The 19,036-nt window shown below is 34.2% G+C and overlaps 1 protein-coding gene across 3 annotated transcripts in view; it reads right to left on the reverse strand.

Moving 5' to 3' along the window:
- The window catches only part of LOC150098232 (solute carrier family 12 member 2-like), a 571,711-nt gene that overhangs the window by 411,258 nt on the left and 141,417 nt on the right, over positions 1 to 19,036 (reverse strand). For all 3 annotated transcript variants that reach the window (XM_090406235.1, XM_090406234.1, XM_090406233.1), the window contains exon 5: positions 9,607 to 9,746. In XM_090406235.1, the coding sequence (XP_090262361.1) occupies positions 9,607 to 9,746 (140 nt within the window). The remainder of the gene's footprint in view (positions 1 to 9,606; positions 9,747 to 19,036) is intronic.

Consider the following 19,036-nt stretch of genomic DNA (forward strand, 5'->3'; position numbering starts at 1 on the left):
ATTCGGTTAATAGCCAACTTATACAGGGAGCAAGAAGCTGCAGTAAGAACAGGTGTTAGATTAATTGGCTTCAGGTTGGAAAAGCAATTAGGCAAGGATGTTTACTTTCTCCTAATTTGTTTAGTACATATGCTGAGGATGTCATGCGTGAGGAATTGGAGACATAAGCTCACTCAAGACAGGAATGAGGATAAGTAGTAGATTGATCAGTAATCTGAGATATGCTGATGATACCACACTCCTTTGTAATGATAAGGAAGAACTAGGACAAATTCTTAATAAAGTTAAGAAGATCAGTAATAACAGAGGACTTCAACTCAATCCTAGCAAGACAAAGATTATGGTTCTCAAAGGAAATAAAAATCGGGAAGCTCTTAAGAAAGAAGTATACCTTAACTTGTCTAAAATTTGGAAGGATGGATCTATTTCCATGGGAACAAAGTTGAGGATTTTGGATGCAGTTGTTTTTTCAACAGCAACTTATGGATGTGAGACTTTGAACCTAAAAAAGTCAGATAAGAAAAGGATAGCTACTTTTGAGATGGTGTTACAGAAGGCTGTTGAGGATATCATGTACTGAAAGGTGTACAAATGAATGAGTGTTTAGAAAAAATCAGTAGAACTTTAAGGCTCCTTGAGGATATTGACAGAAGAAAGATAAAATATTTTGAACACAGTGAAAGGATGGAAGGAGGACTTCTCAGAACAATACTAGAAGTTAAAGTTACTGGGAAAAGAGAAAAAGGTAGACCGTCAATGACATGGATGGATGGATGGAGTGTGCGTGGAGTTACTGATCTTCAGAGAGTTGAAGCCTCCAGAAAAATATACAACAGGACAAAATGCAAGGCCTGGTGTGGCACACTGCTGAGTATCAGAGTCATCATACAATGTCTGTGGATGCCCAGTGAACATATGATGTCAGCAGGTAGAATTGAACGAAATGCAGGAAGATGGTTTGATGTAAAATCTGGGGTAAGACAAGGATGCACATTATCTCCACTTGTATTCATTATCTATATGGATTACATTATGAAAGAAATGTGGCATTAGGCCTGATATTAGAATTAGACATGCATAAAGCACAGCTATCATCTGTGCTTTATTCAGATGATACTCCTAAACGCATCTATTGGAAGTCTCCAGGATTCACTAACTAAATTGAATAATAGCTGTAACAAATTTGGCATGAAAATTAGCAATAAAAAGAACAAAACTATGAAAATAGGCATGAACATTGAATACTTCAGCTGCATTTAGAATGGAGATCCTATAGAAAAAATAAAATATTTTGACTGTTTAGGCACAATTTTTAGTGAAGATGACAGGTTAAATCTGGAAATAGACTACATAATAAGCAAAGCAGGCATGACGGGTAGTCAGCTGAATACATTTCTATGGAATAAGAGAAATTAGCCAAAACACCAAACTAGCAGTATACAAGACAGTGTTCACGCCAGTTTTAAGTTATGCATCTAAGAGGTAGGCTAGAAATAAACCACTTGATCGAAGACGAGAGCCCACAGATGAGGGTTCTTAGAAAAATTAGGGCCCTGATCAGATCAGCAATATCATTAAAAATGAAGATATTGGTAAGGGCCATGACATCATTAGCATTCAAGCATGTGTCAGCAGACCCAATCGGTGGTGGTATGGCCACTCAAATGGAATGAATGAAGAAAGGTTAACAAAACAGATGCCAAGAGAGCAGGAAAGAGGCCCAGAGGAAGACCAAGGTGTAGGTGGATTGATTCTATCAGAAGTACCTTAGAAGCATGAAATATTAGATATGACAGTACTGGAATGCTCACAAATAATAGATTGATTTGGAGGAAAAATGTTGATATAAGATTAATAAAAATGTAAACTTAATCATGTAGTGCTGTCGTAACCTTAACACTCCTTGAGGATAGATATCAGGAAATTGATGACTAGGCCCTCTGAATTAGGCTGTATAACCACTGCAAAACTTTTAAAACTCCATACTTAAACATTTCTGGTTGAATATCTACTCCAGCTACCTTTCCACATTTCAAGTTTTTGATGGCCTTTTCAACCTCCAGAATTGATATGTAATCCTCCTTGCATTCTTGAAAATTTGTTAGTATGGTTCTGTCACTGCTTGGTTCATTTAACAGTCTTTGAAAGTAATTACTATAGACATCTAGGATATCCTTCTCTTCAGTTTTCAATGTCACCTTTATCATCTTTGATTCCTTTTATAGTACTTTTTCCTTCATTTCTAACCTTCAATGAAGGTTAGAAATGAAGCATGACCTTCCTTTAGAAATGAACATTTAATAGCCTCCATAACATTTTGCCATCTTCCTGATATTTATTTTCCATACTAAAGTCTTCCCATGACTTGCTTAGCTACTTTTTACACATAAATTAGCTCTCTTACATTTTTCTTTGTAATCTTTTAGGGCATCTGCTGATTATTTGCTGGGAACTTTTGGTATGCGTTCTTTTTCATGACTGCTTCTTTAATTTCTTGTGTCCACCACGGTTTTCTTATTTTTCTATCCTTGCAGACAACATCACCAAATTGTCATTGAGACTCCAAGGTTTGGGAGGTATTTTCAATCTGTTTCATTTTTTTTCAGTAATGTTTGTATAGTCAAGTGTATAATTTACCTGTAAAAGCTGCTCAACTTTAATTCTCTTTAAACATTCTTACATATTGGTCTTTTCAATGTGATTTCCATTTTATCCTGCTTAGTACTAACTAGTATTATACCAGCATGATATCACTATGAACAATGACATAATTCACATTGATAGTGATTTTTATAAAGTGATTTTAAATCAGTTATAAAGTGATTTTAAAAAGATTTAGTAATAATAATAATAATAATAATAATAATAAAGGAATGCTATATTCACTCTATAAGATTGACAGTTCCTATATGTTCACAACAATCTGCTACTTCTCATTTGTAAAGAAAAAGCCTATTTGCTGAAATGCTAGTAAACAATAAGGAAATAGGTTAATAAAAATTTTGCTATATTAATAGCAGGAAAGAAAGTCCTTCATTTCCTTTATTCTGAATTAGATTTAACCTTTTCTTCATTCTTACCACAAAAATGCATCTTTTCTTAGAGTAAAAATAAACCTCATTTCGAATTTGTAGCAGATCTGAATATTTTCTGTTTAACAAACTTTTAAACTTTCTTTTTACTTACTATTGTTTTGTGGATCACATAATGAACCATACTAATGTTTTGAATTGTGTATTATGATTTTAAAAATATTCTAGTACACATTTACACTTATAGGGGACTGGAAATAAAATAACCATTCTTATTTATTATTTTATAAAGAAAAGTTTCCGCAATGCAATTCTTGATCTTATTATCTTCAACTCTCAATGGAGCCGCTCGTTATGGTAGGTCCCACTGTCATTCAAAGTTCATCATACCATGCCTTAAATACATCCCATTCTATGCAGACATGACACTCAGGCAATGAATTCCAGTCATTCACCACTCTCCATGCAAAAAACCAGCTTCTCTCATTTTGCTCAAATCCTTCTTATACAGCTGTTAATCTGACAAGAACCTGTTCAAATTAAAAAAACATATTTGGTCGTTTGAAAGTTAAGCATAAAAAACTTATTGTTTAATACTGACCATATACAAATATTTTAACATTCTTTGCCTACCAGTTTCGCTAGCAAACTGTTTAGCTTTTTCAAGGCATTGATGGAAAAGTATAAAAAATACTAGTAAATGCAAATTGAAAGGAACATAAAAACGTTGTAAACACTCCAGTAGCTAAGGCTGCACATTCGCGTGACAGAGACTGAGTGGGCTTATTGTTCTTAATCATTATCACGCATGCGTGTTTGTTGTAAATGCATAATGTGATTACTAGCTAGCTTTAGTTCAGATGGATTTAGAGAGAGGATGAGGTTTTTCCATCAACTGTTAAGAATAGTACCCTGGTTTCTGTTGAAGTTTCTGCCAGTTTTGAACACTACTGCGGCTTCCTTGGATAACGATGTCTATAATCGTCGTCTAAATATGGCATGGAGCTATTTTGCCACTCTATCGTGTGATTAGACGTACAGAAATGACGTGCTAAGCCAGAAGAAATACTTCTGTTGTGGTTTACATGATCAAACCAACCACCAGCATCAAACATTTTTTAGGATCACCAAAAGACAAGGTGCTATTCTACAAATATCCAGGAGTATATTTCATTCCTTGCTCCTGTGGTCTTGCCTACATCGGACAAACTTCACAGAGTTTGGAGATCAGACAGAGAGAGCACGTTGGTGATGTAAACCACAACAGAAGTATTCTTCCAGCTTAGCACATCATTTCTGTACTTTCAACCACACGATAAAGTGTCAAAATAGCTCCATGCCATATTTAGACGACGATTACAGACATTGTTATTCAAGGAAGCTGCAGTAGTGTTAAAAACTGGCGGAAACTTCAACAGAAACCAGGGTACTATTCTTAACAGTTTGTGGAAAAACCTCATCCTCTCTCTAAATCTAGCTGTAATTCAGATGGATACAACAAACACGCATGCGTGATAATGATTAAGAACAATAAGTCCACTCAGTCTCTGTCACGCAAACGCGCAACCTTAGTTACTAGAGTGTTTACAACGTTTTTATGTTCTTTCAATTTGCATTTACTAGTATTTTTTATACTTTTCCGTCAACAGAAAAGTATAAAAAATACTTTTCCTTTGAAAAAGCTAGACAGTTTGCTAGCGAAGCTGGTAGGCAAAGAATGTTAAAATATTTGTATATGGTCAGTATTAAACAATAAGTTTTTTATGCTGACAAGAACCTGTTACAAACTTATACATCTATATTACCTCAACTCCTCTTATCCACTAGACTGCATATTGAATCTTCTCAATCTTTCTTAATACAACATTCCAAGAGACCAGAAACCACCCTAGTCAATGGCTTTTGAACAATTTCCAATAACTGTTCATCTTTTTTTAAGAACCAGGTGACAAAAAATGTGCATAGATTGGGTAACATTTGTCCATCAATGGACTAATCAAGGGCAATGGAACTATTATTTCTTTATGTCTATCATTTAGTGTTTTCAGCATCATTGACAGAATTTGTTGTCTGTACTCACAATTTTATCAATGCATCATCTAAATATTAGATCCCTATCCACCATCATCCCAGATCTTATTTCCTCCACCTCTTCCAATATATCTCCACCAAGTATATACTTACATAGTTTTTTTTTTTTTTTTTTAAATTTTAAAATCTTATACTTTGCAACACAGAACTGGCAACACTGCTCCCATGTCCATTTACTCAGGCTATTCAAGTCCCTTGTAAATCCCTAACATCTGCTCTATTCCTCATAGTTCTTCCCAACTTTGCATCATCTGCCAAAAACTGAATATCCCCCTTGAGACCTTCCAGATGTCATTAATATACATGTTAAACAGCAATGGCCTTAAAGACCCTTGAGGGACAACCAGTGACTTTCCTCTTCTGAGATATTGCTCATATATACACAACTTGCTGATACCTATCAGATGGTCAATCTCTAATTAAATGCACTAATCTAATATTTAACTCCATCTATTCTAGTTCAACTATCAACTTTTTTTGTAGTCTATCAAAAGCCTTTGTGCAGGCCAGGTTGGCCAAGTAAATAGCATACCTACTCTCCAACTAATAGTTCATGAATTCAAGTCCCAAACTGGCAAAGTGTTTGTAAAAGATTGTTCAGGATGAGTTTATATAACTTCTTGAGTTTAAGTTTTGTCTTTAAAAAAAAAAAACTAAGTATGCTATTGTATATCCATCTCTCCTCCAATAGATCTGACACCTTACTGTTATAAGGAAATTACTGAAACATGACCTTCCTTTAGCAAATCTATGCTGTCCATCAGAGAGAGAGAGAATGATTGTTGTCAACCCAATTCTGGATCTTTGTTCTCGCTAACTTCTCAATACAACACCTGGCACACAGATTAGCTTATAATTTGAAGTTTGAGTCATCATCATCCTTAAGTAGTACAATCTTGCCTTACTTACACTCCTTTGGAACTTGAAACTCACATTTAACTTCCTTACTGGCCAAGGTGGATGAAATAGTGAGACCAAATTGCACTTCTTATCTATGTTATTCAATAGGTGTTACAGAATTGTATCCAGATTTAGCTGACATCTATGTCATGGCCAGTTGGAGGGTTAAACATGTCATGTCACATATCAACTTCCTGGCAGATTTCTTCAAAACAGTGATATACCATCAACTTGAACAGCTTTATTAACATCAAGTTTATCAATTCTCCACACACCTCTTGTTCACTCAGTCAGTCTCTCCTCCTTCCATCCCTCTCACTCTGCAGAATCACATTCACAGGGATAAAATACATTTATGAACTATTAGTGTATGTCAACTACATCCTCTACAGCAGTTATCCTTTTACTTTCTTCAATATTCTTCCATAGTCATTCTTTTTTCTGCTGACAATATATCAAAAGAAGTCCCAAAAGGGCTTCTGGCTTCATTTGCTAACTGCTGCTCATATTGCAATTTTGCAATCTTCACCAACTCAGTCATCCTCCTCACCTTAAATTAAAGATGCCAAAAAATTATATTCTTGGTTTAATCCTTTATCCAAATGTAAGCAAACTAAGTAAGCACATGAAGTAACTTCACAACTGAATAACTCAAACATAGAGGCTAATGACTTCACATCACTTACCTTAGTATCCCACATAATGCAAAAGCACATATCCTTATGGACATGTATAATGATTCAGTAAGGAAATACTGTGAGTAGACGTAATAATTAAAATTATAATAATGGAATTAACTCACGCAAAATATTATTTATTAGTAAAATTTTTGCCTGTATCACAGGCATTTTCAGTACATGTATAAAGCTAATTAAACAATAATAGACAATTCCAAACGGTGTCACCTAAGTAGCTAATGTAAAATAAAAGGTCAATAAATTTCCTAACTTGGAAAAAAAAAAAAAAAAAAATGCATACCATTATACTTGTGTGCTTTGTATTTGTATTTTTTTTTTTTAAGTTAGGAAATTTATTGACCTTCTTTTAGTTATCTTACATTAGCTACTTAGGTGGGGCCTTTTGGAATTGTCCGTTATTGTTTAATTAGCTTTATACATGCACTGAAGAAACCTGTGATAATCAAGCGAAAATTATACTAATAAATAATTTTATGCAAGTTAATTCCGTTATTATAATTTTAATTATTATGTATAATGCTATACATTATGGGAAGGATCACTACCTAGACCTTGGTATCACTTCTGGGTCTGGTTCCCACTGATAAGACTTCAATAAAGGTACAAACCAGTGTGGGTAGTGATCCCTCCCATAATGCATAGTATTATACATGTATGCTTTGTATTATGGGATATTTGCTTTGCATTAAGAAATACTAAGGAAGTGATGTGAAGTCATTAGCCTCCATATACAAGTTTCCCAGTCATGAAGTTACTTCATATGCAAACTTTGTTTGCTGACACTTGGATAGAGAATTAAACCAAGAATGATTTCTTGGCATCTTCAACGTATAGTATAACCAAGTAGAAAAACTTTCAACATCCTCTGTTGTTTGTGCTCCTTATGGAACTGTTTATCACTCATCTTAAGTTGACTCCATGTATCCTCTTCCTCTGTATTCATCCATTTCATACCTACCTTATTTAACCTTCTGACCTTTGAAATACATGTAGACATTGCTTCTGCTAGATCAGTGGTTCCCAACCTTTTTCCACTTGTGCACCCCTTTTAAACCCATTTCTATAAATTGTACCCCTTCTTTTTAAAATAGCTGTTTTTAAATACTGACACTTTTGTTCAGTGCCTATCTTAATGTAAAATAGTTTACTTTACTTGTTTTTCAGCCATTACTGATTATTTTTCGTGTACCCCTGGAATGGCCCAGCACATACCCTCAGGGGTGGGTACGCATACCACCAGTTGGGAACCAATGTGATAGATCTTAAATAGCATCCAGGTAGCATCGATATTCTTTCTACCCAACTCCTCATTCCATGATACAGCTGCAAGCTGTCTCCTGAGCTTTTCATACTTAGCAGCCTTGGAGTTCCACATATATCCATTAATACCCAGGTAATCACTTGATGGATGCCTCACCAACTGGAGGGAGATTTAATACATCATTTATGCCATGCTGTGATGAGATTATCAAATCCACACTTGATCCTCGCATGCCCTCTTTTAACATATGGCTTGAGGTAGTTGTCTAGTTGTCTCTCAATCTTGAGAATTTCCTTTTCTTTACTTTCAGATGTCATCTTGTCATCAATATATTTTTCATAATTAAAATCACCCATAATGATCACCCATTTCCTCTTTGCTTAGCTAATTTGCTTTTGCATTTCATGGCCACTACCTCCACATTAGCAAGTCTATAGCAAATCCAACTAAGCATTTCATTCTGCCTCCTACCTATCTCGCACAATACTGCCTCAAAACCACTGCCACTATTTCCTCTTTGCATCTTACATCCCTCTGCATCACTGGCACAACTCCTTTTCCATCATCAACAGAATCCCATCTCCATTTTTGCCTTTCCTATCTGCATGAAAATCATCATAAACTTCTAACATCTATTCCTGTCAGGAAGTCATCCTCATCCAGCCATGTTTCACTAATACCAATTTTTGGATTAATAAAATCAATACAACAATTTCCCTCGTTTCTGATATTTCTAACAGTTCATTGAAATGAATAGTTATTTTTGCATACATAATTAAGTTCATTTCTGGGTCTATAACCAGTCTGGGTCTATTCCTACAGCCATTCCTCTCTCTCATTACACATCCCAGAATTCTCTCCAAATCCAACTGCTCTTCCATCCCAGGCCATTTTAATCTTGCCTCCTCACACATTCACTTCATTTTTTGAGTACTGTCCTTTATCACACTGTCTGTCCATACTGACTCTTTCCATTTCCTTGTGTTTTGCACAATGGGTTTCACATTCTCTGCATTCATGCTACCCACTTCTCAATTTATAAGCACTACTTCAATCATTCTTTCCATACCCTTTTGCTCTTTTTAACATCACTTCTTACTCACTCATCCATTCTCTGCACCAGATGACTCACACCAAAACCATTCAAATATAGTTCACTATTATTCATTCATTCTTCAATATCATTCTGTACAAACTGCACTTTCTCTTCACACATTTCTGCTAACATATCATTCAATCTTTACTATCACACTATTATTTTATTCTTAACCTGATATCTAGTCTTACTTTCTCCTGGTTTCCAATCAAGTCATTTGTTCCTACTACCACTACCAACTCTTTTGCTCACTTAATCCTCATTCAATACCCCAGTCACTATATCCCAGTTACTCATAAGATCATATATCAAATAATATCAACTATGAAATATAACTGATCTTTTGATCTTACAAAAACACTTCAGAAACAGAAGTAAGAATGCCAAAAAACATTTATAAGATTTACTGTTATTTACAACGAGCTCAATATGCTTTTCCAATTTATTTGTCTAATATTCCTGTATTAATATTGTCTTATTGATAATTATTGGGGAATACTGTGGAGAAGAAATAACTAAGTTTCTTACTTCAAGAAGATCCCTGAGGGTTTCTGCAAAACCTACTACATACATTGCAATAGCTACAGCATTGGCTAATGCAAAAATAAGACCTATAGCACCTCCAAATTCTGGTCCCAGACTGCGAGAAATCATGTAATATGTACCACCTGAAAATAATCAAATTTCTTTCTAAATAATATTTACTAATCCAAAAAAATATCAATAAAATGCAAGTATAACATACATACATTACATATGCGATGTGCACAACACACAATGTAAAGAATTCAATGAATGAAATACCAGGTGAAAATGGATGTAATAATAGTTGAAGTATTCATGATGAAAATAATAGAACCTTCTCAAATCTGTTTGATAACACAGAAAGATAAAAAAAAAAAATTCTACTAGTCATTATATGTGTATGCAATGGCCAAAAGATGGGCATGAGGTGCTATTTTAACTATCATACATGGATAACAAGAGAGCCATCACATATCTCCATCATGTGGTGTGTTAATCCTCTGCTTATACTGATTAACTCTCAACAGAATCTTGTAGCTAGTGTTATCCAAAACAAGAAATGCTTAGTTCATTACACAGAAGGTAAATAAAACTTAATGCATACAATACATTTTATATTTCAAGTGCTTTTATTGTATTATATTTTGTTAACTGCAGGACAAAATGAAAAGTTTCCATGCATTTTTTTTTTTACTACTATAAAAAATAAAATTTCATGGTCATCTGTGAGTAAAGCAAATATTTGAAATTATTGAATAAAAGTATTAACTTGGAAAAGAAATAAATTTATTTTTTGTGTTAATTTTGCCTAATTATGCTTTGATGACAGCAAGTTTTTTTTCATGTTAAGAGGAGGAAAAAAGTCTACGGATACCAGAAAATCTCTGCTTCTGGAATGATAAAGATCTTTATGTCCATGAAGGTAACTCAAGCAAAATACTAATCTAATAATTTAATAACTAAATAAATAATTATCCCTAATTATCCCTCATATATTTTATTTTATCTATAGATTTTAGAAAAGCATATGATAACATTCATAGAGAAGGGCTTTGGGAAGTATTAAATAAACCTGGAATACCTCATAAGATAATACATTTAACCAAAACTTGCAGACCACCAAGTCAGAGCCAAAACATAGTATTGGGTAATGGAACAAAAGGCTAATATGAACCTTTTGCTATTAAGACAGGATGGAGATGTCTTGTTATCCATCCTATGTACTTATTCGAGAAGCTGTAAAAGATAACACAAGGAAAACAGTAATATTAGGATATGCAGATGATATATGCCTAGTTGGAGAAAGTGTTTACAAATTGACTAGGATAAAACTGAGTATTCAGAAGTATGAAGAAACAATCAAAGGCAAAATGTAGATTATTATTAACCTTCCTACCGGCTAGGACGTCTATAGACGTCCAACTATATCTGGATAAGATTCAGCCCACCTGTTTAAAGAACCTGGATAAGAAGTGCAATTTGACTGTCATGTCCATTAGAAGGTGTGATAAACCCTCACGCTGAAGAGAAAGGTTAATCGGATTATCTCCCGTTCGTAGCTGCCTCTCAGTTGCCTATAACAAGAAACAGACTTTCTTGTTCCATGCTGGTGAACTGGATTTTAGTTATATATGATAGACTAAAAATAGAGAAATTATTTATATTTTTGTTTTCTCTTTTTATTGTACAATACAATTTTAATTTCTGGACAAAATAAAGGTCTTGCATAATTTCTTCACTTAACCAATTTAATTTTTTATTTTTTTGCGCTAATTTTTTTCTAATCGCTACTCGACAAAAGATTTTTCTTTGTTCTCGAAGAAATTAATTCACGATAATTATTTGGAATATTCTTTTAAAAAAAGAAAAGAAAACCGGCTGCCGACATTCCAGATTATATTAATTTTAATTTTGTACAAAACCATCGAAATCGAATAATATTTAACAGATTTCCTTTAGGACACGCTTGAGCAACTTTGCTTTATAGAGAATAACATGAAATTCTTTAATCATATTACTAATTTTTTTCTTCATGTTGTATAGTAATCTGTACTTTCACTTTCTTGGTTTCCTTGTATAATTGATCATTACAAAATGAAATTAACAGTTATGATTTAAATTTATATTTTCTGCATAATTCAGATATTTTATTCTCCAATTTTTAAAGTAAGCGATACATTTGCTTATTTTTATCATTCAAAATATGTATATCAAATGTGAAATTTCATTTCCATATTTTTACAATAGAATTGAACTTTATTTCGCCTCTGATAGTTTAACCCCCCCCCCGTTGCATTACTATCACATACCCAAAAACTATTATGAAACATAGGTACAGTTTTTATTTAATTCGTTATTTTTCTCTAGTAATTGTTCCACATAACTTTAATTTTTCGATACTGAAACTATGTGGTGATTATTATAAATTAGCAAATTATAAATCAGACAATATACATATTTCCTGATTATTATAAATCAGGAAATTATGTGATATTCGGATATAGGTGAAATTAATATTTAAAATCACTGTCATACTTCAAATGCAATATCAGAATAAAGAAAGTGAAAAACCCGAAGTTTCGAAATACATTTCGAAAGCCCGCTCTCGAAATGTATTGGTCTACAGACTGGATTCTCAACACGCCAATGTTTCGTGATGTTATGACAAAAACAATTCAGTCTCATCATGAAGTATTTGCATTTTCAGAATAATGAGGAATACGATCAGGCAACACATCCTTGCCCAGTCCTCAACAAAATTTATGATTTTCTGATGAAAATCCGTCAAAAATGTAGATCACTCCACATTCCTGAGAGACTTGAGTATCGATGAAAGCCTTATGCCATTCAAAGGTGGACTGAAATGTAAGCAGTATATTCCCAAAAAGAAAGCGAAGTATGGAGTAAAATTTTTTATGCTTTGCGAATCGGAAAGTGGATATCTTTGGGATTTCAAACCTTATACGAGAAAGCAAACTGTAATCGAGCACAATAAATATTCGGATCTCCCCTTGTCGATGCGTGCAGTAATGCAGTTACTAGACCCTTTACTGGGGAAAGGTTACTGCATTATAATGGATAATTACTATATATGTGTCCTGAACTCGCTGATTTGCTTTTACAGCATTTTAGAGATAGTTATGGTACTGTAAATGCAAAAAGGTGAGATATGCCTCCAGATCTGGATTCAGGAAAGCTATCGAAGGGGGAAATCCGAACTTATCAGTGAGGGAAAGTCTTTGCACTACGTTGGAAAGACAAAAAAAGATGTTTTTCTGCTATCTTCCCTGCACAATCCATCAGGAATCCGTGGAGAAGCATGGTTTGAAGAAAGATAAACCCATTGCTGTGTGTGCATACAACGACACTATGGGTTGAGTCGACAGGTGCGATCAGCAGCTATCATTCTACTCTGTAATGAGGCACTGAATTGTAGAATTACCAAGTATTTATAAGACGTAGATTATTTCAGAAATAACTTCCAGCAGCAGAAGAAGTAATATTTAGATTTTTTTAAAAGAAAAACAAACAAATAATACTACTGAACTTTCTTTTGTGTGGTATGCATATAAACAATTTTGCATGGTGAAAATATAGCATATTATTTCTAAAATTTCACATTTCAGCGGACAGTAGAACAGCTGGTTTTAGATTGCAAATAAATAGAACAGAATTAGAAGCCAATACAATCTGATTGCCGTATATCTTTTGTCAAAATTGTAAAATGAAGTAATTGGTTTTGAATGCTGTATTGAAAAGCTTTCAAACCTGTGAGTTCTAGGAGAGGATAAGGAGGGGGGGGGAAGCATTAGAAAATCTTCAAAATGAAAAAGAATTTTGAATCATTCCGTATATGATATTTTTCACATTATATTTTCAACATATCTACGAGGATTTGCACTAGATATTATCGTAATATGCATAATACAAATAAATAAATGACGAAAGCGAAGAATCACTGCTAAAATATCATTGGATATAAATTTTTGATACCAAAAAGACACACAATCGAAACCGAGTAATGCAATGTAGCATTTTAACATTTTTTTTTTTATTTTGTCTTTATGAATAACAAAAAATCGTTTCTAAAACTGAAATGTGATGATCCATATAATGCTATTTGGCTAGAAACGAAAGCAAAAAGGACATATTTATTTCAATAAATATTGTTTAAAAATATAAATATTTGACATAATATTTTCAAAGTAAACATTTGAAAATTCTGAAATTCGAAAAAAAAATTATTCAATTATTATACGTAAAGTGAAAGAACAATCAGTGCAACTTTTCCAGTGCACTGATTTGTAGAATTACCAAGTATTTATAAGACGTAGATTATTTCAGAAATAACTTCCAGCAGCAGAAGAAGTAATATTTAGATTTTAAAAAAAAAAAACAAACACAAATAATACTACTGAACTTTCTTTTGTGTGGTATGCATATAAACAATTTTGCATGGTGAAAATATAGCATATTATTTCTAAAATTTCACATTGCAACGGACAGTAGAACAGCTGGTTTTAGATTGCAAATAAATAGAACAGAATTAGAAGCTTCACAATACAATCTGATTGCTGTATATCTTTTGTCAAAATGGTAAAATGAAGTAATTGATTTTGAATGCTGTCTAGAAAAGCTTTCAAACCTGTATAGAAATTTAGAGTAGTTATGCAATTCACTTCCAGGAGAGAATAAGGAGGGGGGGGGGGAAGCATTAGAAAATCTTCAAAATGAGCAAAAATGTTGAATCATTCCGTATATGATATTTTTCACATTATATTTTCAACATATCTATGAGGTTATGCACTAGATATTATCGTAATATGCATAATACAAATAAATAAATAAATGACGAAGGCGAAAAATCACTGCTAAAATATCATTGGATATAAATTTTTGATACCAAAAAGACAATCGGAAACCGAGTAAGGCAATTTAGCATTTTAACATTTTTTTTTATTTTGTCTTTATGAATAACAAAAAATCGTTTCTAAATCTGAAATGTGATTATCCATATAATGCTATTTCGCTAGAAACGAAAGAAAAAGGACATATTTATTTCAATAAATATTATTTAAAAATATAAATATTTGACATAATATTTTCAAAGCAAACATTTGAAAATTTTAAAATTCGAAAAAAATTATTCAATTATTATACGTAAAGTGAAAGAACAATCAGTGCTGCACTGATTTGTAGAATAAAATACACCAAATTTACAATCACTAAATAGATTCATTGCAAAAGCTGATCAGTGGTCATTTCAGGATTGATTTTTTTTGCATATGTGAAATTCGTTTCAATTTTTGGGAAGAGACAAATCATTTTAGAGGCAAGAAAGGTCAAATAACTTAGGACAGCAAATGAAATTCTAAGCAACACAATAGACGTAAAGACAGAGGGGAGGGGACACAAAGGTCACTCTGCAACAGTTAATCCACTAATGGCTATAGAATAGCCGTAACGAGATTAACGGCGGAGGAAGGTAATGGCATGATAAAAAGGTAGAATGCCGACGAAGTTTTGATCCATGAAAAAAGCTAGGGAGTGTTGAATATTTCATCCACACCGGCCGGTTGGGAGGTTAATAACCCGAAATTTAAAATATCACACCTTCAAATATCTTGAAATTGATTATTTGGGATAATAAAATTGTACAGAAATGAAAGCTTGGAAAACATACCTCCAAGAGATCTCACATCATTCATTACATTTATTATTTTCCAAAATTCTATCGAGAAAAATTAAAATAGAAATATACAAAGCAATCTGAGCTATTGTTTTCATACAGAGCAGAACCTTTGAGTATAATAAGACCAAGGTGCAAAAGTTTTGCAGATCTTTGAAAATAAAATCCTCAGGAAATCTTTGAACCTATAAGAGATAGAAATGGTGAATTGAGAAGACAATCAAGAACTATATGAACTCTATAGATCCCACTTCTATCTGATGAAATCAGATCTTGCTGATTGAGATGGCCTAGACATGTGGAAAGAATGGATGAGGAGAGAATTGCTAAAAGCATTCAAGATGAGGCCTAATGGTAAACAACCTATAGGAAGATGGACAACATTTGAAGGATAACATCCAAAAGGACCTAACTGACATGGGAATTTTGGACTGGAAGAAAGTAGTACTTGCAAAGAACCTGGAAGTTCAACTAGAGTAAAGAAGAATCATCCCTCTAAACAATGTGAATGATAATCAGCATTCTAAACATCTATATCTTGAGCTTTGTTCAAGGAGATTATATTTATGATATAATTATATCACCATATATAATTATACCACCAGAGCTTCTGGCCTAATGTTCAATCCTCACCTTCTCGTGGTGTACCCTGTTAAGTATCTACCTGGATACTGAACAAACAAGGATGGACTGGCAATTTGGGATTTATTATTATTATTATTATTATTATTATTATTATTAAGGCCTCCAAGGAGTCAAAAGACTCATCGAGGGAGGTCCTTCCTAAGACAAAGTCTGTCAAGACTCATCGAGGGGAGGTCCCCCCTGAGAAACACAAAGTCTATCATACCACTCTTTAAACTCACTAACCGTTCTCGCTCCCACCACTCCATCAGACAATGCATTCCACGGCTCAACCACCCTCCACACAAAGAAACCACTCCTTACCCTCTTGCTCACAGTTTCCTTTCGTAACTTCCAGGGATGGCCTCTTGTCATCACTCCTTCCCGCTGTTCAACCAAGCGAAAGAACTCCCCAGTGTCAACCCTGTAACCACCTCTCAACAGTTTAAAAGTCTCAATCATATCACCTCTCTTCCTTCTATCCACCAAACTTTGCAGCCCACATTTTCTCAGCCGATCCTCATAACTATCCTTGTACAGTCCTGAAACCATCTTTGTCATCCGTCTTTGTATCCTTTCCACAGTTAATTTATCCCCTTCAAATCCTGGGGACCAAATCTGAGAACAATAGTCCAAGTGTGGTCTGATCAGAGATGGCCTCTTGTCATCACTCCTTCCCGCTGTTCAACCAAGCGAAAGAACTCCCCAGTGTCAACCCTGTAACCACCTCTCAACAGTTTAAAAGTCTCAATCATATCACCTCTCCTCCTTCTATCCACCAAACTTTGCAGTCCACATTTTCTCAGCCGATCCTCATAACTATCCTTGTACAGTCCTGAAACCTTTGTCATCCGTCTTTGTATCCTTTCCACAGTTAATTTATCCCCTTCAAATCCTGGGGACCAAATCTGAGAACAATAGTCCAAGTGTGGTCTGATCAGAGACTTCTACAATGGAATGATAACCCTCTTATCTCTGCAGGTCAGTGTCCTTCTCATAATAGCAGCAATCCTCTGTGTTACCTTCACCACCTTTGCATTATGTCCCCTAAACTTCAGGTTTCTATCAATCATCAACCCCAGATCTCTTGTCTCCCCTACTTCCTCCAGTATAACTCCTCCCATAGAGTATGCAGCATCCCATCGATGTTTCCCAAACCTCAAGACCTTACATTTTGCTGCATTAAACTGACACCCCCATTCATTTGCCCATCTATCTCGCTTATTTAAATCCTCTTGCAGAGCTACCACATCTGCACTATTACTAATAATCCTTCCCAGCTTCGCATCATCCGCAAACAACTGAATATCCCCCTGCAATCCACTGGCTATGTCATTGATATAAAGGTTAAACAATATAGGTCCTAGTACTGAGCCCTGTGGGACCCCACTTGTAACCCTCTGCCTCCTGGAAACTGCTCCACCATACACAACTCTGATACCTATCAGACAGCCAATCCTGAATCCAGTTGACCAATCTGACATCCAGACCTATGTGCCTTCGCCAAGTCTAAGAAAATTGCAGTATATGCCTTTCCCTCATCTAATGTTCTTGTAACTTTATTATAAAAGGCTAGCATATTGCTAAAACAAGAGCGTCCTTTCACAATTAGCCGACCAAATTGTATTCTTATTAGCTTAAACCAGAATGTAAAATTATGTATAATATGACAGAATTTCATGCCAGCTGGAGCATCACCTGGTTAAACAAGGCCTCTGTTTTTGCTAGGGAACCAGGCAAACAGCAAAAAAAGTCAGCTACTGGAACAAATCTTGAAACACATCCCAACTCTACATCAGAGTTCAAGATCAGTACTATCAACATAAGCCTGAATGGCAAAGAAATGAAACTAACAGAAGAATTGGATAAGTAGCAGATCAACATAATAGGGGTGCAAATAAAAAAAGACAAAAACTAGTGAAATCTTTCTAAGCAATAAATAAAATGTTATATTCAGGCAATAGGAGTAGCAGCTGTAGCATTCAATGCTAAATACAAGGCTAATCTTCATGAATGGCAGGCAATATCAAGTAGAGTGATGTGGGCAAATATCAGAATGGGGAACTGGACAATGAGACTTATTTGTGCCTATGGTTCCCCAGAAGGTTTAAAAATTCCTCCATTTCTAAGATAGAAATGGAGGAATTTTTTGAGGCTTTAGAGAAAGCAACTGACACAATGAAAAAAGTAAAAGTTAGTCCTTGTTGAAGATATAAATAGCAAAGTAGGAAATGATTGTCAGACATTGGATTTCATTGAATTGAATTTCATACTGAAAAGAAGACTATGCAAGAAAGTTTTAAAGTGAATAAAAGTTGAGCAGCTCTCAGATGTGAACTGTAGACTAAAATACACAAACATTATTCAAGAAAAAATGAAAAGAAAGTGAGAACAGGAACCAAACCTTGAAGATTCAGTGCAACTGACACAATGAAAAAAAGGAAAAGTTAACCCTTGTTGAAGATATAAATATCAGAGTAGGAAATGATTGTCAGACATACAGAAATATTTTGGGAAAATTTGGAGAAAAGAGCAAAGCTAATAATAATGGCCAATACCTGTTGGATTTCTGTTCAGGAAATGGACTGGTTTTTACTAACACAATGTTCCAAGATAAAAATGTGCATAAATTCACATGGAGATAAGAGGCAATGAATAAAAAAAGCTTCATTAACTATGTCATTATTGATAGTGATGTTTTCTCACTGTGCAGGACACTAGAGTGTAGAGGATTTGAAATTGGAAGTTATCACCATTTAGTGTTAACAGGATAAAATTGAATTTCATACTGAAAAGAAGAATATGCAAGTAAGTTTTAAAGTGAATAAAAGTTGAGCAGCTCTCATATGTGAACTGTAGACTAAAATACACAAACATTATTCAAGAAAAAATGAAAGTGAGAAGAGGAACCAAACCTTGAAGAAAAACCTTGACAAAGGCTATGCATAAAAAAAAAAAAAGACTCCAGTGGGAAAAAATGTACAAAGATTGGATTGTTGAGGAGTAAAAGAAGGTTATTCTCAGATAAGAGCCATTTCTTTGTCCAAGGAGAGCAAGTACCCTATGTTTGCAAGTCAGCAGCTGAAAAGACTTCTCCCACCTACCTTCAACAAGTTCTAA

This window comes from Typopeltis vanoorti, chromosome 16 (assembly GCF_054136105.1).
Source record: "Typopeltis vanoorti isolate ZY-2024b chromosome 16, IOZ_Tvanoo_1.0, whole genome shotgun sequence".
Taxonomy (NCBI): Eukaryota; Metazoa; Arthropoda; class Arachnida; order Uropygi; family Thelyphonidae; genus Typopeltis; species Typopeltis vanoorti.